This window comes from Hyperolius riggenbachi, chromosome 8, assembly GCF_040937935.1.
Source record: "Hyperolius riggenbachi isolate aHypRig1 chromosome 8, aHypRig1.pri, whole genome shotgun sequence".
NCBI classification, from domain to species: Eukaryota; Metazoa; Chordata; class Amphibia; order Anura; family Hyperoliidae; genus Hyperolius; species Hyperolius riggenbachi.
In genome coordinates, this window is record NC_090653.1 from 179,395,962 (window position 1) to 179,420,289 (window position 24,328).

Here is a 24,328-nt window from a genome sequence, read left to right on the forward strand (position 1 = left end):
TAAGACCCATCGTTCAGCCGCAGGAAAGTGGTGCACACTTCACCTCAGAAGAAGCTCGGCGTTCAGCCTAGCGAAACGGTCGTAAGGCCGTGCACCATTGGCGCCCACACCTGCTACCTCCCAGCAACCAGGTACAGCACATGAATCTACTTTTTATATGAGTGTTCTTAGATGCCAATTCAGCACTGTACACTTGCTCTAGTTGATGCACCATGACGTCACAGCTCATGTTTTCACCTTGCTGCAATTTAACTATAGTGCCAGACTTTTCTTTTTCTGTGGATTTATTTTTGCAAAGTCTTGCGCACATAGTTTTTTACCCTGGGTATTTTTACAGTGAATCCTGCCAGTTCTCCCAGTATCTTGCATAGTGGCGTTTTAGCAGGGGCAAGCATGCCCATGTTGAATATAGGGTAAAAAGCGTTTTTTAATAACGCTTCAGAATCTCTTTAAGCATTAGTGTACCTCTACATTATGTATGTACACCAGAGAGCACCTCAAAATTTTAAAGGGAACCTTAACTGAGAGGGATATGGATGTTTCCTTTAAAATAATACCAGTTGCTTGGCAGACCTGCTTGGCATGCAGCTAATCTAGTCTGAGTATTGGAGACACAGGATCAGCAGGAGAGTCAGGCAACTGGTATTTTAAAAGGAAAATCCATAATCTTCCCAGTTTAGGTTCCCTTTAAATTACAGCTGTACAATAGCTGTTAAATAGAAATCAAAACTACTTCTTGCTAAGAGTACATGTAGAGGGTGCAGACAGGAACAAAAGAACTTTGACTGGGCCCTAGGCATTCTAAGGGCTTGTTCACACTATGAGCATTTCCATAGGAAAATCGCCCTAAAAGCGCTTGTGCGATGTTTCCTATGAGAGAGTGTCCACATGTGAGCATTTCGATTTCTTTGAAATCGCAAACGAGGTACATGTACCATTTTCTGAGCGCTTTGGTTCAATGGAAGGTATAGGGAAATCGCAAAGCGCTTGAAAAGCGATTTGTATAGCAATATCCCAAGCGCTTTTATGAATAAATACATTGGCCTCTATTAATACAAGGCTTTGCTGTTAAAAAAAATCTGGGAGGAAAAATGCCGCATTCAGTATTTTAGACTTCCGTGTGCCAATTCATAAACATTTTCACAGCTCCGATAGAAATGCGGTATTTTCCCGAAGCCCAGCTGTCGGTAACGTGAGGAATGTAGCTGGCCGATTTGTTACATTTGGCTGTTCTCTGTGCAGAGACCGCATTACAATAAAAGAGGCATCTCAGCTTCAGTTTAAATGTGCATGTTTAGTTTTACTGCCTCTCCTTGCCCTGAATCTGCTCTGAACCTGTCTATTAGTCTTTCTAAACACTATTTAAAGTAGTTATGTGGGGGTTCTGCTATGGATAACAACTGTCACTTACCTCGGGCTTCTATCAGCCCCCAGAAATGTCCCACGCCGTCCTCCTCCGATCCGCCGTTCCCGGTCTGGCGCGGTGTCCAACTGCGGCTGCGTGGCCGTGCTCGCTCCCGTCTACGTCATCAAAAGCTGGCGGGGAACGGCGCATCGGAGGAGGATGGCGTGAGACATTTCTGCTACAGGGGGCTGATAGAAGCCCCAGGTAAGTGGCAATTTTTCTCTTTAGCAAACCCCCACAGAACCCTTTTAATTGCCACAGCGCAGAAAAACTTTAAGAAACTTTACACATGCCAGGCTTGATGTTCACCTCCATCAAATATACATCCGAAAAACAGGTACCCAAGAGGTTAAAAACACAGCCTAGGGTATTCAGGGAAGCCTTGTTTGTGCTGATCATGCTGCTGCTGCCTGTGTCTCACTGCTTCTGCTAAGTCTCCATTCATCCCTGCACTTATCACCTCTTCCTAGCAGTCGGTAATCTCCGTGCCATTACCGGCCTGCTCTAATCTTTATGAATTGACATTTACTGACGTGCTGGAGGTGTTCACCACACAAGGCAGTAATTTACCTCACTACTCTAGCAATTACCACTGTAGGAGGCACCCATGGATTTTTCTCATACACCAGATCTAATTGTTTATAAGGTAAGAAATATCAGTCTTACCTGATATGAAGACTCAGACAGAATGTAAAATTTAACAATTTATTTACTTTGCACTTGGACAACGCGTTTCGCTACACAAGCGTCGCTTCTTAAGGTTAAGTATTGTGCTCTATGGATCACAACAATTAATAGTGCTCTGCCATTTTATAAATTAACTTACATTCAGAGGAACTGTCCTCTCAAGTTTGAAAGTATTTGGATCCCATATATAGAACATCTTAAAGAACAGGGTATAGATTACGATGTACAGAATTAAAAGAACACGTTGAAGACATGATGGCTCACCTTGACTGTGTGGGACGAGATCAAAAGGGTGGGGTGGGTGGGATGTCCTGGGGGTATGGGATGTTGTATATACAATTGTATGGTGCTGTACTTGTTTTGTTGTTTTAAATGAAAACTCAATAAAACGTATTTGTTAAAAAAAAAAAAAGTATTGTGCTCTATAGTGGAGGAACACTATTGAGCACAATACTTTCTGTCTATGAGTCTTCAGATTAGGTAAGACTGATATTTCTTACCTTATAAACAATTATATCTGGTGTACGAGAAAAATCCATGGGCGCCTCCTATAGTGGTAATTGCTAGAAAAAAAAATTGTGTAAATCGGCCCAGCAGGGCCTGAGCGGCACCCTCCGGCGGCTTACCCAGTGTCACACCCGGGGTTACCGCCAAGGAGGTTAAGGGGGTCAAGTGTAAGTTTCCCTCCACTTAATTGTTTCTGAAGAGTAGCAACATGGGGGTCTCAAAACAACTCTCAAATGTCTTGAAAACAAAGGCCTCAATTCACTAAGCGTATCTCCTGTCTTTAATAACTCTTCTAGAGTTGTTACCATGGTGATAAGGCATGTAGTATTCAGGAAACATTTTACCTCTGGCAAACCTAAAGTTAACTCTTCTGTCTTTAAGTTAACTCTTTAATCCTTAAAATAACTCCAGAGTTAAAGACAGGCTGTTCATCAACTGCATGTGAAAATAACTACAGAGGAGGTAACTTAAGGAAGAGATAAGATAACTCTCTCACTGTGTGAAGGTAAGTTTTCTCTTGCTTTATTATCTCCAGCATAATCTTAGTGAATTGAGGCCAAAGATTGTTCACCATCATGGTGAAGGATACCGAAAGCTGTGTCAGAGATTTCAGCTCTCGGTTTCCAGAGTTAGGAACATATTGAGGAAATGGAAGACCACAGGCTCAGTCCAAGTTAAGGCTCGAAGTGGAAGACCAAGAAAAATCTCGGATAGACAGAAGCGACGAATGGTGAGAACAGTCAGTCAACCCACAGACCAGCACCAAAGACCTACAACATCATCTTGCTGCAGATGAAACCATTTAACCATTCGGCACACTTTACATAAGGAGATGCTGTATGTGAGTGATGCAGAGGAAGCCTTTTCTCCGCCCACAGCACAAACAGAGCCGCTTGAGATATGCTAAAGCACATTTGGACAAGACATCTTCATTTTGGAATAAGGTGCTGTGGACTGATGAAACTAAAATTGAGTTATTTGGGCATAACGAGGGGTATTATGGATGGAGGAAAAAGAACACAGCATTCCAAGAAAAACCCATGCTACCTACAGTAAAATATGGTGGTGGTTCCATTGTCAGAATTCTAGCGGTTTTATTTATGCAGGAAAAGCTGTCATATGTGTATGTTTTAAGTTTTAATGTTCTATGCAAAATTTCATTGTAAACTGTTAAGTAAGAGTACTTTTTTAAAATATTGCTCTGTGACATCTCAGCATATTCCAAGCAGTGAAAATCATAATTGGATTATTCTAGTTACAAAAAGACAGAACATTCTTGTTTATGTTAGTGCGTGGCCTTGACATTTGAAAAAGGTTTCTGTGTAAGGACTGGGAACAAGTTCAAATTCACATTACTGCAGTAATTATATATGCACATTTTCTTAATTATTACACATAGATATTATTAATCTAAATATTAATGATCAATACAGTCCTAAAGAAAGAATTATTAATCTAAATGTTAATAATCAATACAGTCCTAAAGAAAGAATTATTGTTAAACCCTATATAATATAATTTAATACTTTGAAATACATTAGCTGTTTTCCACAAAGTTGTTTAGACTATAATTGTTCTTTGGAATGCCAATAATAAGTTCCAAGGTTTTTGTATTGTCCCGTATTTAGGATAAATGATGCCACCTGGCGGTTTCATAGTCTTATAAAATTAATATTATTAATAGATTATTTATGATGAGATAGTGACATCTGCCGGTGGACATATTATATTTATTCATAAGAAAGGCAAATATATAGAACATGATTTTATATTATTAAGATTTAATATGCAATTATATCTTATATGATTAATTGTTTTAAGAAGAATTATATAATAAGCTTTATATTTGAATTAGTATATTAGAAGCCCTGTATGTTTCAATAAGCCTTAAATTGCTGAAGGCTCTTACAGGTCTGTGTACAGTGTTTTAGTGTCAACCTGATCTGGGAAAGTACAGACACATTCCAAAAACTAATTAGCAGAAGGGAATATTATCAGAAATACGTCAAATGACATTGTTTAATGTTTTTGGAAGTCCATGTCTGGGTCAAAAAAAGTCAACCAGCAGACAAGATGGCTGGTGACGTCCAGGTCATTTCTGACGCAGTTAATTAAAAATGATTAGAATGTGTAAACATTGCAAACCTACGTAGATTCTCACAGTTAAAGGGATACTGTAGGGGGGTCGGGGGAAAATGAGCTGAACTTACCTGGGGCTTCTAATGGTCCCCCGCAGACATCCTGTGCCCACGCAGCCGCTCACCGATGCTCCGGCCCCGCCTCCGGTTCACTTCTGGAATTTCTGACTTTAAAGTCAGAAAACCACTGCGCCTGCATTGCCGTGTCCTCGATCCCGCTGATGTCATCAAGAGCGCACAGCGCAGGCCCAGTATGGTCTGTGTCTGCGCAGTACACTCCTGGTGACATCAGCGGGAGTGAGGACACGGCAACGCAGGCACAGTGGTTTTCTGACTTTAAAGTCAGAAATTCCAGAAGTGAACTGGAGGCGGGGCCGGAGCATTGGGGAGTGGCTGCGCCAACACAGGATGTCTGCGGGGGACCATTAGAAGCCCCGGGTAAGTTCAGCTCATTTTCCCCCGACCCCCCTACAGTATCCCTTTAAGATAACTAAGGTATTCAAAACAAAAAAGTGTTATGGGTATTTTAAATGTCAAAGATAGCAAGCTACGCACGGAAGCTTTAGCCAATCAGAACCTGGGATTCAGGGAAATTCCAGATTAGGCAGCCATATTGCTTCCTATCCCTATAAAAAGTAGAAGCTGAAAGCTCATAGTTTGCAGAAGCCCAACAATCTGAGAAGACACATGAGGCAGAAGCTACCTTCCCACAAGTAGTTCTAGATGCTGAAGAGATGACAGAGAAAAGGTAATATGCTTAATATTCTGGTGATTTACTTTCCTAATTTTTCAGCATTAAGTTTTGTTAAGATGTTAGCAAGAAGTTTTTTAGAAGCTATTTTTTATGCGATTTCTTTAAGAAGATTACTACAAGTTTTACACAGCTATTGATACAGATGAAACTACTTTAGATCTTATTCTACATAACACAACTGTTATATTCTTTTTTGAATGGACTTAGAAGATTGATGATCACTTGGCTATATAAGCCTTGATAAGATGGAATACCGTTAGAAGGAAACACTACTTGGAACTGTTCATATTTTGTATATATGCTGTATGATAAGCAAATACAATTTTTTACATGAAATCATATACTGAGTGCTCTGATTCATTTCAAGGTATACCGTCAATCTATAATTACTGTTATAGAGGGTTCAGACCCCGCTATGCCGGATTTATATGATAGCAACGCTTTAAAGGCTGATCCTTTACTGAGTTAGCAATCATGAAAAAGGCAAGAACCGCTCAGGTTTTTGACATCATGCTGGGGGCTGTGTGGCCAGTGCAGGGACTGGGAATCTTCTCAAAGTTGAGGGAGGCATGGATTCCACTCAGTATCAGCAGATTCTGGAGACCAATGTCCAGGAATCAGTGACAAAAATAAAGCTGTGCCAGGGCTGGATCTTTCAACAAGACAACGACCCTAAACACTGCTCAAAATCCACTAAGGCATTCATGCAGAGGAACAAGTACAACGTTCTGGAATGGCCATCTCAGTCCCCAGACCTGAATATAATTGAAAATTTGTAGTGTGAGTTAAAGAGAGCTGTCCATGCTCGGAAGCCATCTAACTCGAATGAACAAGAGAGGTTTTGTAAATAGGAATAGTCCAAAATACCTTCAACCAGAATCCAGACTCTCCTTGGAACCTACAGGAAGCGTTTAGAGGCTGTAATTTCTGCACAAGGAGGATCTACTAAATATTGATTTCATTTCTTTTTTGTGGTGCCCAAATTTATGCACCCGCCTAATATTGTTTAAACAATTATTGCACACTTTCTGTAAATATAATAAACTTCATTTCACTTCGCAAATATCACTGTGTGTCTCCTATATGATATATTTAACTGACATTTTTTATCGTAACAACTAACTGTTTATACAGGAAAATCATGAGGATTAACTAGGTTCCCCAAACTTTCGCATCCCACTGTATATGCAGCTTGAAAATGGACCAATCATCTCCTACAAAGGTTGAATTTGATCGGTCTGTCTTCAAGCTGCATACACTTGCATTAAAAAAAATGGTTTTGATAAACCTGCATCAACAATTATTTGCATCTCATTGACCATCCCTACTAGTGACAACTACTTATTGAGCTTTATTCTTACAGTAGATGCTAAATAAATGTAAGAAGAGTTGTGCAGAAAAGCGTCGGTCCTGCATTCCCTCATCTTGCCCCACTCGGCTACTTTTTCATGCCACCCGGCTGGGAAAAATTTCTGAAGAGAACACCAAGTGCCTGCATCACTTAGGAGGCAAAACTTTACAGAACAGCAGCTCCCACACAGTATGCTGAAAAGAACTGGCAGCAGAGCACCAATAATATTCTGGGCGCTTAGTCCTCCTATAAACTCACACAGCTCCTGGTCTTGGCCCATGTGCATGTCTGCCATCAGCTTTCTTCCCTACCACCTCCATTGTACGTTTCTGCAAGGTTACAGCAGAACAGCCTGCGGTCACATGCATAGCCCAAGAAAAGCTTTGGGAATTTACCTGTAGCAAGGTTCTTTAATTGATTCTTTGCTTGCCAGTTAGTTTTGTTTTTGACTATATTAGTCCTGCTCACCTTTTTACAGACTTTATACTTGCTATGTACCTTATGTGCACGCTCCATCATCAATCCTGGCGGTCACTCACTGCATGACCTGTTGGCGCATGTGACCATACTGCCCTCTCTGTCCTGGACTCCGAGCAGAGCTTTCAGCAGGAGCAGGCTGGCGTACCAGCAGGACACAACACCAGACACTCAAGCATTTCCCCCCACGGACTCGGTTAACTTGCCAAACTTTCCCTAAGGTCCACAAAGTGAATCAATCCCCAAGCCAGTTAGCTAATTGTACAAGCTGTTAGTCAGTATTTCTCCTGTCTGGCTCTTGGGGAAATTGCTGGATGTTGCTGAAACCCAAGAGAAGCTGAAGATCTGTCCGACACTTCCGCTGCCCAGAGGATCAACTGTATACACATCACCATGGCAACAGGGACGTGAGCCCTCTGCTGCGCATGCACATTGTCCCAGTTTGAAACATATTGTATGGCTCTCACAGAATTACATTTTAAAATTTGGCGTTCATGGCTCTCATGGCCAAAAAGGTTCCTGACCCCTGGGCTAGAGACTGTTGTGCATAGGGTTTATACAGAGGGGCTAGAGACTGCTGTGCAGAGGGGTATATACAGAGGGGATAGCAGTAATAGCGCCAGTAGACCAGGAAGGAACACAGGGGTTATTGTAGGGTAATTAGTGTAGATGGTGGTGCAGCAGGGGTTAGTGTAGCTGGGCAGTGCAGCTTAGATGCAGACAGCTGGGGGGTGGGGTATGGGGGGGAGAAGCTCCACAAGATGCTCCTACACCATGGACGCACCAGGTTTAACATATTTTTTCTTCCCCTGGTCATTGTCCTCTAAACCTGGGTAGTACTGAGCGCGCCTAGCTGGGCTGCAGCTCTCTTAAAGGGGAACTGAAGAGAGAGGTACATGGAGGCTGCCATGTTTATTTCCTTTTAAGCAATACCAGTTGCCTGGCAGCCCTGCTGATCCTCTGCCTCTAATACTATTAGCCATAGCCCCTGAACAAGCATGCAGCAGATCAGGTGTTTCAGACTTTAAAGTCAGATCTGACAAGACTAGCTGCATGCTTGTTTCTGGTGTTATTCAGATACTACTGCAGAGAAATAGCCCAGCAGGGCTGCCAGGCAACTGGTATTGATTAAAAGGAAATAAATATGGCAGCCTCCGTATACCTCTTACTTCAGTTCCCCTTTAAGCTGCTCCAGACCTTGTCTCAGATTTTGACATCTTTAAACCTATTTGTGCTGAAACTGGACCCAAAATACAGATGAATCCCACCCACCACGAATAAGGCTACGACTACAACCAACCAGAACAATCGGATTACTATGGATGGCAGAGATTTAAACTGGATTGAAATCTTCCATGAAGCCTACCAACCTCTCTGTGATTGCGCTCTCTCCACCCTGTGAGTAACCCTTTATCCATTCTCCAAGACATATGCACCAAGTGACTAATTTCTACATATATCATTTATCGTCTAACTCTAAAACAAGGAACTTTACTTAAAATAGCACCAGTTAGACTTGCCGGTAACCGTGTTTCTGTTCAGCAGCCGGGACACCCTCTGGAGGATTGGCCCCGCCCAAACCCCTGTGGAAACACGAAGTAAGAATATAAAAAGCTCCCGCCCCCCTTGATCCCCAGTGTATATAAAGGAAAAATAGACCGGAACACCAGGAAAAAAAAAAAAAAAAAAAAGAGGAGTGAAGCACTTGAAGATGAGTACAAGGAAATGAGACAGGATAGGGTGGGCAGTAGACAGTGTTCCGGCTGCTGAACAGAAACACCGTTACCGGCAAGTCTAACTGGTGCTTTCTCTCATTCATCAGCCGGGACACCCTCTGGAGGGATATACAAGAAGATACCCACCTAGGAAGGGACCACAGCCTGTAGCACTTTCCTGCCAAACGACAAATCCTGCTGAGATAGAACTTCCACTCTATAATGCTTAACCAAAGTGGAAGAACGCGCCCAAGTTGCCGCTTGAAATATTTGCTAAAGTGTAGCCCCTGCTCTCTCTGCCCATGAAGTCGACATGGATCTGGTAGAGTGTGCTTTGATACTTGACGGTGGAGTGGAGTCTGAAGTCTTATAGGCTAAAGAAATAGTCTCACGGATCCATCTAGCAATAGTTTGCCTAGAAGCCTGTTGCCCCTTATTTTTACCCATAAATAAAAAATGAGAAGGAAGATTTTCGAAACTCTCTAGTTCTTGATAAATAAGACAAAAGAGCTCTCCTGACATCCAAACAATGAAAATCCACATGAAGGATTATCACAAAACTAGGGAATCACTGAAATCTGTGATCTGGAAAATCTGAAGATACTTTAGGTAAATAATTTGGATCAAGACACAAAATAATTTTATCCTTAAAAAACGTCAAAAAAGGGTCCTTGATAGATAAAGCCTGGAGATCACCCAATCTCCTCGCCGTCGTAATTGCAACTAGAAAAGCCACTTTGAGAGTTAAAAATTTTAAATCAATTTCCTCTATTGGTTCAAAGGGAGCTTTTGACAAAACCTTTAAAACCAGAGACAAATCCTATTGAGGAATAACCTTTTGCTTTAACGGAGAAGATCTCTGCACTGCCCCAAAAAAATCTGATTTTTTTTTCTGTGCCAAAGGCCTATCCAACAAAAATTGATAAATCTGAACACTGAACCTTAAAGCGGAATGAAACCCAGCATTTCTACTTTGCTCTAATAGATTATTTACAGCATATTATATACAAACAGCATTTTTTTTTCTAGAACTGCATTCAAAGGGTTAATGCCGGCTTTAGAAGCTTCCCTGCCAGCAGAGCTGGCCGCTTCCAAACTTTACATAAGGTTATCTTGTGTTTAATTGTATCAAACGAGAAATGTAAGCCTTCTCTCACACTGCGGGGTCCCCTGAACAAAGTCAGACAAGCATAAATGCTTTCTGATTAAGTTAGAGGATGAATAAAGCAGTTATAAATAAAATGCAAAGTCAGCTCTTAGAGTAAAATAAGTGTACTTTAGAAACGTATAATTTCTAAATGAATAATAATACTTATGCACAAAAGCAAATATGCTAACCGTATGGCATATAAAAAGTATGAAAACATGTTTTATTGAATAGTATGTCAGGGTTTTATACCGCTTTAAGCGTGCTTAAAGAGAAACTCCAACCTAGAATTGAACTTTATCCCAATCAGTAGCTGATACCCCCTTTTACATGAGAAAAATAATGCGTTTCACAAACCGTCCATCAGGGGGCGCTGTATGACTGATTTTGTGCTGAAATCCCTCCCACAAGAAGCTCTGAGTACCGTGGTACTCTGGGCAAACTGCCACAATGCAACAATGTTCACATACAGGAATTAGCTGTTAACAGCTGTCTCTAACAGCCAAAACAGCTAGGAGCAGCTACATAACCTGCCCACAGTAAAAATGTCACCATGTAATAAATGTCAGAATGTAAATCGGGGAGAGGAAAGATTTTACAATGAGCAAACACTGACTAAATCATTTATACATAATTATGGTAAAAATGAAGCACTTTTTTTACTACATTATTTTCACTGGAGTTCCTCTTTAAGGCCAAATGCTTTTCAATTCCATCTTGAAAAAAAAAATCAAGAATAGTTCCAATATCAGACTGAGCTCTCCTATGTGCAGCACACCAGGATGTATATACCTTCCATACTTTTCTGTATATTTTGTGAGTCGCCGGTTTTCTACAGTTTAACAAACTGTCAATGACTTTATCAGAAACTTCTTTATTTCTCAATACCACCCTTTCAGGATCCATGCTGCCAGTTTGAACAATTCCAGCCTGAGGTGAAATATGGGACCTTGCCGAAGCAGGTCCGGCCTGATTGGAAGACACAGAGGAGGCTGCGTGGAAAGACTCAGAAGCATGAAAAACCATGCTCACTTGGGCCACACAGGAGCTATGAGAATTAGATTTGATTTATCCTTCTGAACTTTCTCGAGTACTCGAGGTAGTAGTTTGAGCAGAGGGTAAGCATACCCCAAATTGAAAGTCCATGGGAGAGTGAGTGTGTCCAACCCCAGAGAACTCATGCTGTTGTGAAGAGAGAAAAACTGTGGAATGTTTGCATTCACTGGGGATGCAAAAAGATAGATTTCTGGAAATCCCAATTTTTCTGTGACCCAGAGATAAGTTTCTTGATTCAACTCCTACTCTGAGTGATCCAGTTTGTGGCGGCTCAAAAAGTCCGCTTCCAGATTGAGAGACCTTTACGTGAACTGCCTCTATTGACAGAAGATTGCGCTCTGCATAACAAAAAATTCCGCCGCTAAAAGAGACAGACTCCCCGATCTGGTGCCCCCATTTGTTGATTTACACCACCGTGGAGATGTTGTCCGAAACAATGAGAACAGGATTCAAGTAAATCTTGTTTTGAAAAGCGAGAAGAGATTCCTTCACAGCTAGGAGTTCTCTGAAGTTGAATGACTTGCTGGAGATTGTTTTGGACCATCTTCCCTGGGAATGTTGACCCATGACTGTAGCCCCCCAACCCCAGGTACTGGCGTCGGTGTAAATCCTCACTGGATTTTCCTGCCTCCAGATCTTGCCCTGGACTAAGTTTGTTGACTGAAGCCACCAGTAAAAGCTTGCTTTCACTTGAACCGGCATCTGAACCTGTGAATCCAGAGATTCTTGATTTTTGGCCCAAATCCTCAATAACCAGTCTTGTAGGACCAGTCAGCGCCCTTGCGCCCAAGTGACTGCCGGAATGGAAGCTGTCAGACCCAAAACTCTCATGATTTCTCTTATGGAGACATGTTGAAGTAACAATAACTCTCTCACTCCTGTTTGTAATTTTTCCACTTTCCCTGGGTTGAGAAAAATTCTTCCCCGAATGGAGTCTATCACATAACCCAAAAAAGTAATGATCCGAGTTGGATTTAAATTTGACTTCTGATAATTTATGATCCAGCCCATTCACACGTGTGAATGACTAGGTCCCTGTGAATTCTGAGTTTGGGCAAAAATCAGTAGATTGTCCAAATAGGGAATAAGATTTCTTAATAGTTTCATTGGTTCTGCTAACACCTTGGTGAAAATACGTGGAGTTGACGCTATGCCGAAGGGAAGCGCCTGAAATTAATAATGACACGTTTGGTTCGGCATTCGAATTGCAAATCTCAGGAATTTTTGAGGAGACTTGGCAATCGGAATGTGTAAGAGTCTTGTAAATCTATTGACGAAATATTCCTCCCCCTGAAGCAGAGACCTGACTGAATAAAGGTTTTCTATCCTGAATTTTTTGTAAACTAAAAATGGATTCAGGGATTTTAGATTTAGGATGAACCTGAACTCCCCATTTGGTTTTTGTCACCAAGAAAACGTGGGAGTAATAGCCCTGAAATTCCTGCACTTGAGGAACTGGCACTATTACATTCTTTGAAATTAATTTCAGAATTTCCATAGAAAGACCCCAGGCTTTCGCCTGATCCCGAGGAAATCTGTTCACAAATACCCTGGGGGGAGGTGGAACCAAAAATTGTAGACGATACCCGTCCTTTACTATGTTCAAAATAAATGGCTCTGGATTGATCAATTTCCATTGGGACAGAAAAAAATTGAAGCGTCCCCCCCCATAGGCAAACCGTCATTTATTAACTTTGGGGGTGGTAGGTCTCGCAAGGGCGAATCCTTCACATCCTTTGCCGGATGGAAAGGATCATTTCTTATGTTGTACTGGCCGCTTGGGAGTTTCTTGAGAGGGTTTTCTAAATAACCCAGCCTTTTTAGTGTTAAACGTCTTGCGTTTATTTGGAAACTGCTTAAAGGACATTATCCAATTCCTTACCAAATAATAAATTTCCCTCAAAGGGTACAGAACAGTCTGTTTTTGGATGTAAAATCCCCATCCCATGTCTTGAGCCAGAGAGCTCTTTGAGCAGAGTTAATCAATGCAGTGGTGCGAGACGAAACCCGAACAATTTCCACTGCAGCATCTGCCAAAAAAGCCACCGATTTCAGAACTACAGGCAAGGATCTAATGTACGTGCTTAAATCAGACCCGGTTTTAACATGAGTAATCAAATTTTCCATCCACACTCTGAGATTACGAGAAATACATGTGGCTGCAACACTCGGCAAAAAAGCAACACGCAGCTAATTCCCAAGCCTTTTTTAAGGCAAGATCAATTCTTTTATCCATTGCTTCTTTCAATACTCCGGCATCCTCAAAAGATAAGTCTGCATTCTTGGAGTATTTAGATAAGGCTGCATCTAATTTGGGACATTTGATAAATTGATCAATGTCAGCCAGAGCAAATGGAAAACTTCCTTTTGGCAGATTTGGGAATAAACCGTTTTCTCTCAGGTTCTTGCCACTGAGACATAATACCCTTTAGTGATTGATGGAAGGGAAAAACTACCAGACTTTTGTGCTAAACCCGAATAGACCTGATCTTGAGCAGAAAGCTCTTTCTGAATTTCAGGAATCTGTTCAGTAGAATACACAGCCTTTATTAATGCATCAGTATCCTCAGTATTAAACAAAAATATGGCAGCCTTTTTTAATTCGGAGTCCGATTCCTCTTCAGAAAGAGCATTCTCCCCCTCCTCCATTACTGATAAATCCTCCACCATCAATAGGTACTAGAGGGAGAGCCTCCTGATCAGACTCAGGGATTTGAGGAATAACGGGAGCTGGTGGTGGAGTTGGAGCAGATGAGGGACCTGCTACTGCTACATCCTGATGTGGCAAAGAGAATCTTTGAATTTCTCCAAAGTTTCATTAATGTCCTTTTTAACAGATCTAAGGACATTTTTAAAAATAGCCGAAGATTCGGAAGCAATAACCGCATCTATACAAGACTGACATAAGGCCTTAGAATAGCTAGAGGATAATTTGACAGAACACTGACAACACTTCCTAGATCTAGACCTCTCAGAACTTCTAGAGGATGTAAACTACTCCACTCTAGCCTGAAAGAGAAGAGATATATACTCCAGTTAACATACATTCCTCTATATAGTAAATGGAGTGCAACAGGGAGAAAAAAATTCTCCCACACCATCTGCTTGTGTCAGCGCTTTGGGAGCGGTCGATGCAGATGTAGATGCGGATGTAGAGGCTGCGGCAGCAGCATTGGCACTCTATTCCTCCATTATCGGCGCCACGCTTGCGTCCAGCCGCTCTTTAAATAGAAGGAAGTACGCGTACTTTCGGAAGCCTTCTCTAACGTCAGCGGAACTGACGTGTGCGCTCCACCACTACAGATCCCCAGAGCGCGACTCGCGCAGGAGAAAGGCGGCCGCTGAAACAGCTCGGTCAAGTCGGCATTTCAGCAAGAATGGCGACAGCACCTCAGGCAGCCCAAACTCTCGACCAGCAAGTAGGCACCCTCTGGTGAGGAAATAACATAAAAAAAAATGGGAGCTGTACCAGTGTTTCCGGGCGGAAACACAAATGAACTGGGGCTCAAGGGGGGGGCGGGAGCTTTTTATACTCTTAAGGTTCCCATACACTCGTCAGATTGGCAGCAGATAGATAAGAAATGCATCTGATGATCTATCTGATGCGTTTTTAGAACATTTTTTACCAGGATAGAATTCCAATAGATTTCAGTTTGAAATCTATTGAAATTCGATCTGATGGCATTTTTTTGCCATCAGATTTCCATTAAGGCCAATGCAAACTGATAAGCAATCTCATCAGATCGACCTAAATTTTCCACCCTGCAAGTTCGATGGAAATCCATCGAAATCGATCGAAATCGGCCGTCGATCGGTCGATTGGCCAACCGATTTGCAATCGATTGATCGATCGATCGGCCAGAAAATCGGCTGAGTGTATGGGCTGCTTAACTTTGTGTTTCCACAGGGGTTTGGACGGGGCCAATCCTCCAGAGGGTGTCCCGGCTAGTGAATGAGAGAAAAATCTATGATCCAACTCGGTGTAGGAAGAAAGCATTTTGCACAGATCCTCTGATCTCAGCATGATTTAAAAAGTAAAAGCTATCTAAACAAGTCTATTGTCTCTAATGTCAACATACAAATACTCAAAGGATCTTCTCTCTGCCTGCTCTCCCAAGAAACTATTACAAATTAACACCTCATTAGCTCTTGTTTGGGATAATCAGGAAAAGCAGGAGGGGGCGGAGAGGCAGTGGGTCAAAAAACAAGCAAAACCAGGGAAAAGGTAACAGCTTTGACAGTGAAGTCTAAAAAACAGAAAAAAAAAACAAAAAACACATAAATCCAGGCACATCGCCTCTAGTTAGGACATTTAAATAAGTAATTTAAGGAAAGGGATGTGCTAAAGGTGCACCTCCCTTTCCTTAAATTACTTATTTAAATGTCCTAACTAGAGGCGATGTGCCTGGATTTATGTTTTTTTTTCCTTGTTACGGACCCTTGTGGCTAGGGTTTTAATCTAGTGCACTCCCTCCTTCCCCGGGTTTGTGTTTTTGTAAGCATGCACACAGCTTATGCTGGTGTATGTGCATTGTGCGCATGGATACATTACGTTAGCTCCCTTGTGCGATTGGTATGATGTGCTATCTGTCCCAGGAGAGGATGTCAGGATGTGTGCTCCTAATCCCTAGATAGGTTTGATGCAATGAATGTTTGCATGTCTGCACTAGGCATGTTACAGGGCCAGAGTTAGGACACCTCTGTTTACCTGGGTACTTCTGCGCAGTGTAGGTGACTAAGCAAGAGAATGCATTCCTTTGTGAACCAAGACCCCGGCTTTTAACTTAGCTGTAGGGATAACAGTGGTGCCTGGATGAGTGAATCTGTGAATGCATTTGTTTGAACATTTGCATGCCAGGGTTAAAAAAAAAACAGATGTCTCCAGGAAAGCTCCATCACAGCCACACTTTGCAATGCCAGATCAATAAATAATAAAACAGCAACTATACATGACCTAATAGAGCTCTCAACTTTTTGACGGAGACCTGACTTGGGAAACATGCAGGCCCCACTCTTGAAGCGACTGTGCCAGTTAATTATTCAGTCTTGCACTGTGAGAGGCAAGACCGCAAAGGAGGGGGGTTGCCATATGCTTCAGATACTCTTTATTTTATTATTTATTGTATTTTTAAAGCACCAACATATTACGCAGCACAGCTTTGAACATAAGGTCCCTGGCCATAGGCCCCCACCGAATCCTTTGAATGTCTGGCAGCCCAACTCTCTGAGAAAAACATGATCACGACTCACAACTAGGAAGTGTACTACTTCTCATGAGTGAACTAGGTTTCTCTCTGAGTCCCTAAAGAAACTAGTTTTTTTTTTTCATTTTTAAATACCGTCACTTTGGCGCATAATTGGTGCTTGAGGGTCATGATTTCAGATTAACTTACTTCTCTCTGACACATGTAAGTGAATATGTCCATGGCATACTCTGAGCTTGCAAATGGGTCATTCATGGAATCTTTATCAATATCTTCAACATCTGATGGCAAGACCTGTGGAAAGAAAACTATACATAAAGTTTTGTATGTTAAACAGGACAATCTATCCATCCACACACTGAAGTGTATACACAGTTTAACTTTGGCCATCTATGCCCTCTTCTTTAAAATGCAAAATGTGTAGAATTAGGGGTCCTCTTAAATCACACATGATCGCAGATCACTCCCCCACTAAGTTGGAGAAAGTTAAGCGCAATTTTTTTTTAATACTTTTTTTATTGGAAGAAGTATGACAAAATATATTAACAGCATTAAGGCATACAGTAAATTAACAACCAAGACAAGTTAAGTGTCAAATAAAATATACCATCTGACTAACATTACCACAAATCTAGCATATACTTCCCCTCCATTTTTTTTTTAAACAGCATCTCTCCCATAAAAGAGAGAAACATCTCAAAAGCTAATATCTCAACAGGATTATGCTCACTCTCAAAGATGTTAGGTGGGCCAGATTTCCAAAAGAAGGGTGAATGCCCTCACCAACCACCCCAAAGCTAAACTCTATGGAAGCCATGCCAGTTCACTCAACTGGACTCTTAAAGAGAATCTGAAGCCATAATAAAAATGGCTTTTTTGCTTATATATAGCAGGGGTATGTGTGCCCCTGCTAAAACGCTGCTATCCCGCGGCTGAACGAGGGTCCTTTCCCCTCCAAATCCCCCCCCTGCAAAATCACGACCAACTTGGTCGTAGATTTTGCTACCCCTGTGCGCTTCCGTGTGAGGCAAGGCTATGAGCTGCAGCCCTGCCTCACACGTGTCTATCAGCGGCTGATCTCCGCCTCTCCCCCGCCCCTCTCAGTGAAGGAAGACTGAGAGGGGCGGGGGAGAGGCGGAGATCCGCCGCTGATAGACGCGTGAGGCAGGGCTGCAGCTCATAGCCCCGCCTCACACGGAAGCGCTCCCCAGGCAGCACAGGGGGGATTTGGAGGGGAAATAACCCTTTTAGCCGCGGGATAGCGGCGTTTTAGCAGGGGCACACATGCCCCTGCTATATATAAGGAAAAAAGCCATTTTAATTATGGCTTCAGACTCTCTTTAAGGCCCCCATCCAGCCCAGTCCCGTCACATAGCCTGTTGTGGCAGCACTTGGATGGATAGATAGATAGTATCTATCTATCACACAATAAACCATAAATAACCAGCAAACTTTAACAGCACCACAGCCGCCCAGCCTAATCCACTAAGCATTAAATATAAGACCCAAACCACATCTCCGGGGTAATTCTAGGATGCATATAGCCCATGTCCAAGGGGGAAAAAGAAGGGAGGACGGTCAGAAGCAAAGTGGTGTGCTCTTTCAGTCCCCTACATCAAATATTCCCAAGGTTCTTGCCAATTTTTCAAATCTTTAACCACTTGAGGACCCAGCCTTTACCCCCCCTTAAGGACCAGCGCTGTTTTTTGTGATCTGTGCTGGGTGGGCTCTGCAGCCCCCAGCACAGATCAGGTGGCATGCAGAGCGATCAGATCGCCCCCCTTTTTTTCCCCCCCTATGCAGATGAAGGGCAGGGGGGGTCTGATCGCTCCGGTGGGCAGGCATGTTGCAGAGGGGGGCACCTCAAAGCCCCCCTCCGTGACGAAATTTCCCTCTCCTACCTCTTCCCCCCTGGTGATCCGCGCTGCACAGGACGCTATCCGTCCCCTGTCACATGGCGGCGATCCCCGGCCGCTGATTGGCCGGGGATCGCCGATCTGCCTTACGGCGCTGCTGCGCAGCAGCGCCGTTCAATGTAAGCAAAGGAGACATACGTCTCCTGCGTTTACATTTAGGCTATTCACGGAGACCCGCTCCGTGATCTAACAGGAAACGGCCGCTCGCGCGAGCGGCCTTTCCTGATTAATTAGGGAAGCACCTGGCGACGCAGATCTGGTCGGCAAGTGGTTAAATTAAAAAAAATACAAATATATACAAATGGTTCCCTAAAACTACGAAGTTCAGCAAGTAGTGTATATTTTTTCATGGAAGTCCCCCAGACTGAGTTGGTGTGGCTTTGGACTTGCGCTGTTCAGTGTCAAACTTTGCTACATACATCAAAGACCGTACAGTATCAACTAAATGCTAAGAACTAGCACTTAATTTCAATATGCAATTCTTAGCTGCCAAGATAATCAAATGTTCTACACGAGAAAACAACTCAGAGTTATCATAACAACATGGGTCAACACAGTGAAACAGAGCCTCCCAAGGGGCCATAGGTGGGACAAGCAAAAGTGATAACTGAACACATTCTCCAGAAATTCACCTAAGATTGCTTTATGTACGAGCAAAACCAAAGAAGATGGTAAAGATCCGAAGGATTAATCTTACATTTTGGGGCAAGATGTTAAATAATGAGACCCTGGAGGAGTATGTTTGAAATTAAAGGAATAATACCCTTTCAGTATGATTTTCATTTGCATCTCTCTCCACTTCTTTCACCCATCTAACCTCATTCCAACTGGTTTCCCATTAGGGGCAGGTGAACGTCTACGATAGTATTAAGACATTTTTTCCCAGTAGTCTAGATGCCTTTTGGATAAGATTTTAGCCTTAAAACGTACATAAATCAGAAAACACAGATCAGAAATAAAAACTAAAGATGGTGATTACAGCGCATCTATTCCAGGCATGATTGGATGAAGCTACACAGTGACGTCACGTAGCAAGAACATCCGGCAAACCAGGACTTGGTGACCCTGGTAACAGACCACGACTTCTGATCCACTTCCTGACCACGCGGGCCAGCGGCAGCAGCTGTGCAGGTCCAGAGCGGGTCTATGTATCCTCCCCTTCTGCCCGGACATTGGAGGGACCTTTAAGAGTGACAGGACCCTCTTCACTTAAGGAAAGCCGTACATCCCCAGGACGGGGGACTGCGAGTAAAACCGCAGTCTGTAGCGCTACAAATACTTGTAACTACGCCGTATTGAATTTAGGGATGGTGCTTTTAAAGAAAATCTGTAACGAAAAAAAACTCCCCTAGGGGGTACTCACCTCGCGTGGGGGAAGTCTCCGGATCCTATTGAGGCTTCCCTCGTCCTCATAGGTCCCACGGTGGCGGCGATGTAAATATTTACCTTTTGGCTCCAGCGCAGGATCCGCTCCTTCCCACGGAGATAGGCGGAAATGGCCCATCTCCATCGGGCCACTCTACTGCGCAGGCGCAAGTCTCCTGCGCAGTAGAGTGGACCCGACTGAGATCGGCTATTTCCGTCTATCTCCGTCAGAAGAGCCGCAACAGCTCCCCCGCTGGGGCCTGGAAAGGTAAATATTGAACAGGCTGACGGGTCTGTCGGGCCGCTGTTCGGAGGACTGAAGAGAGACCCCTGTGGGACAGAGGAGGACGGGGGAAGCCTCATTAGGATCCGGAGGCTTCCCCCTCCCGAGGTGAGTACCCCCCAGGGGACGTTTTTGGTTTTACAGTGTCTCTTTAAAGTGAGATTTTATTGATTCATTTATTTATTGTATTTATAAAGCGCTAACTTATTATGCAGCGCTGTTCATTAGTTAAGGTTACAGACAATATTTAGGGGTGATATACAGCATTAAGACAAAACATGAATACATGCAAACCAGATCATGCAGCACAGTATGAGTACAAGGTAATGCTTAGTCAATGGGAGCATTAAGATTAGGCAAGTAGAGTTCACTCAGATCCATAGGATGGGTGTATGGTAGGAGACAGAAGGAGGAGGACCCTGCCGGAAGGCTTACAATTTACAGGGATACATTATCCATTGGATGATAATTATACTATCAATCATGTTTGCCCATATTGATGTGGGATTTTGGAGTTGTTGAATCAGCTATAATCTTATGGAGTAGTTACTTTTTCGAGGCACTGACCATCGATCACACTGAAGAGAGATCTCGCTGTGTGTGGAGTGTAGAGCTGTAAGGCATTGCAGGGTGTGATTGGATGTGTGCATTCAGACAGGGAATACTGCTACATTAAGCTGGTTATAATTGGATTTTGATTCGTAATATATAGTTAAAATTATACAATTACTTAGGTTTGAGTTCTGACTTTGTTTTGTTAATAGCTAGCCCTGAAAACTGGCTAAATAGCTTCAAGAAAGAAAAAAAACAACCCTGTTGAATGCCCTTCAAATATATTTGGGAGGAGGCTGAGCACTCAACAATAACCCTAGTTACAGAACTGGCCTGTATCACACGCACATAATCCAAAAATGTACCCTGAAAACCTATCTTTTCCAATCACTAGATCCAGCCATCGCCAGCTAATACTATCAAAGGCCTTCTCGGCATCCAGGGACAAAATCAATCCCGGACACAGAGAAGGCACAAACAATCTGTATTGTTCCAACACTGCCATCGTCTTTTATATATTTCACAAAATATTAAGAAGTGGCAAGGAATAGATTGACTTGTGTGACAGTATACAAAATGACCAGGGTCTTGTCAAATTACTATCAACAACATAAATCTACTTTAGTTTTGTACTATTCATGCTGCTATATTTAATAAATTGAATTAAAACTGCATGGGATGGCCACCCCGTCATACATCTAGCACACACTCAGGTGCACCACAACAATTACCACTAGGGATATAAACAATGTCCAGTCAGTTGGAAAAAATGGGGAAGAAAAACCTTATCGAATGGTAATTAATGTCTATAAGGACCCTGCACGTTGGTTATTCTCACAAGCGGACCTGTTAGAGGCTGCAACAGTATCAGTTCATATGTCATAGCAAACAACATGCAAAGCCCATCATGTGCAAAGCAGCAACATTAGCAATCAGCATGCAGAAAGAGCAGTAGTACAGTCCAAGCAGCTGCAAGTGGCCAGCCAACAAGCAGCATAGGCGATCTCACCACACTCTAGATCCCATCTGTGGATATTATCCTGCAGTCATCCATGGCTTAATCAGGCAGTCCTGTGTAACCAGCTAGAATCCAGGTTTGAGTGACCAAAGTCAGTGGTAGCACAAGTTGGTGCGCTGGAGGAGGGACATGGGTAAATGCAGTGGCAGCCTGGGAGGTCTCCACAGGCGGCATACCAGGCAGGTTGTCACGGCCCTCTTACATCCTTGTCACACTGAAGATGCAGGGCGGCGTGGCGTCCTATGAACGGAGCGGCTCCCACAGTTTTGCCGTCTTCCGGCTTCCTCAGGTGGGCATCACCCTTCGTATATTGGTCACTGCCGCCCTGGCCCTCATAAACCCCACCTGCGGACTCAAGTGGGGCAGAATGTCTGCCAGTTATTCAGCTAGAATTTTAAGAGGATGTGAAAGTCACAATTTAATAGTGATATCGGTCTGTATGACCCAGGGTCCAGGGGATTCTTATCCTTTTCAGGCAGAACTTTAATATAAGCCTCATGACCTGTAGGAGGTAAAGATCCACTGTCCAAAATCATTATATAGGAGTAGATAAATAGGTATTATCCTCCTTCTTAAGGCTTTTAAAGCACTCAAGTGAATAGCCATCTGGGCCAGGAGCTTTACCATTGGAGCCAACCTTCAGTACCTGCAGCCAGGCATGGGCGCAAATTCGGCTTCGGGTGAGTCCGGATAGTTCTATTCGGATCTCACCCAGTAATGCTCCTGTGCAGCGCGGATCACCAGGGGGGAAGAGGTAGGAGAGGGAAATTTCGTCGCGGAGGGGGGCTTTGAGGTGCCCCCCTCCGCAACATGCCTGCCCACCGGAGCGATCAGACCCCCCCTGCACTTCATCTGCATAGGGGGGGAAAAAAAGGGGGGCGATCTGATCGCTCTGCATGCCACCTGATCTGTGCTGGGGGCTGCAGAGCCCACCCAGCACAGATCACAAAAAACAGCGCTGGTCCTTAAGGGGGGCTAAAGGCTGGGTCCTCAAGTGGTTAACCCGGAAGGAGGAAGGGTTTGTACTCACATGTTCGCCGCTTGGAGCGCATCGTAGGAGGCGCCGAGGGACGACCAAAGAAGACGTCAGACAGGTAAGCTTGACCCCCCCCGCACAGCATTACTGGGCGAGATCCGGATAGAACTATCCGGACTCACCCGAAGCCGAATTTGCGCCCATGCCTGCCTGCAGCACCTCTGCCTTTGAAATGGGAGCATTTAATCCCCTCCTGACTGCCTAACGCCGATCGGCGACAGGAGAGTGGCAGCGCCAGGCCCGCCTAACAGTCAAGGCCTGTAGGCGGGGATTATCAGGGAAAGCACGCGTGCATGCGTTCCCTGCAGACACGGAGTGGAGCATCGTGATCAGTGTGCCTGCCCGCGTTTGTGGCTGACAGGCTGTTATAAATAAGGGTTCACCCACCCTATTTGTGCAGCGCTGCGATCTAGTGCAGCACTGTACAAGGGACACTTAGCTGTCCCTCTGAGCTGCTCACAATCAAATCCCTCTGATACGCTGGTCACTGGGGGGGGGGGATCCTGGGGTTCTCAACTGGTTAAAGGAAATCTGAAGTGAGAGGGTTATGGAGGCTGCCCTATTTATTTCCTTTTAAGCAGTGCCAGTTGCCTGGTCATACTGCTGATCCTCTGCACCTAATACTTTTTAGCCATAGACCCTGAACAAGCATGCAGCAGGTGTTTCTGACAATATTAGCTGCATGCTTGTATCTGGTGTTATTCAGACACCATTGCAGCCAAACAGATCAGAAGGGCTGCCAGGTTGACTGGCATAGTTTAAAAGGTAATAAATATGGCAGCATGCATATTCTTCTCATTTCGGTTGTCCTTTAATAACAGTAAATCATCCTCTGTTAACTTAGGTAAATTGAGTGTTCTCAAAAATCTCAGAATCGGAACCTTTATTGCTCACAGTGCAGTGACATTAACAGTAAGACAGGCATACAACACACAATGAAAACGGTTGATGCTATGCAACATGCAGTGAGCAGTCCGAGCCTCCCCCAAGGTGCGAAGTAGTGTTGCTCAGCGATCGCTAGAAGTGCAAGAAATCAGGGCGACGGCTGGGTTATTAGCTGTCTGGCCAGGGTACAAGAGTACCCGGCCAGGCATATTTGAGCTGAGCGGGGCTAGAGTACCACCATGGGGATCAAATTATTTAGGAGGACTGCTTGGGGAAAAAAGGAGTCCCTTCGTTCTTGGGCGGATAGTCCTGTAGCGATGGCCTGATGGAAGGAGCTTAAAGAAGCGGAAGCCTGAGTGGGAGGATTCCTGGGAGATCCTTGTAGCCCTTGTCTTCATTCTAGTAGTATGGAGGAGGTCTAGGGGTGGCAGAAGAAAGCCAATATCCTTTCCGTTGAACTGATGACTTTTTGAAGTTTATGCTCATCTCTGACAGTTGCTCCTACATACCACGCGATAACGGCGGAGCAGAGTGTAGAAGCTGGACAGCTGCTCCTGCGGCATACCACATTTTTTAATAGGAAAAATGGTATCTGCTGAGCTGCGTTCTGGATTTTAGAGGTGTTATGCCCCCACCTTAGGTCACTAGTTAGGGTTGTTCCGAGGAAGCTAACACTAGATACCCTGGAGACTTCAGTCTTGTTGAGGAGGACTGGTTGTGGGTGCGTCTGTGTGGTGTCTCCTGAAGTCCAAGATCAACTCCTCCCTTGGTCAGGATCTTCAACAGGTGAAGTATATAGATCCGGATAGAATTTATAAAATACCTCTGCAAT

At 43.7% G+C, this 24,328-nt stretch overlaps 1 protein-coding gene across 2 annotated transcripts in view; it reads right to left on the reverse strand.

The window, feature by feature from the left end:
• Positions 1 to 24,328, reverse strand: part of CCNB3 (cyclin B3) — a 267,192-nt gene that overhangs the window by 119,797 nt on the left and 123,067 nt on the right. For both annotated transcript variants that reach the window (XM_068249684.1, XM_068249683.1), the window contains exon 6: positions 16,631 to 16,735. In XM_068249684.1, the coding sequence (XP_068105785.1) occupies positions 16,631 to 16,735 (105 nt within the window). The remainder of the gene's footprint in view (positions 1 to 16,630; positions 16,736 to 24,328) is intronic.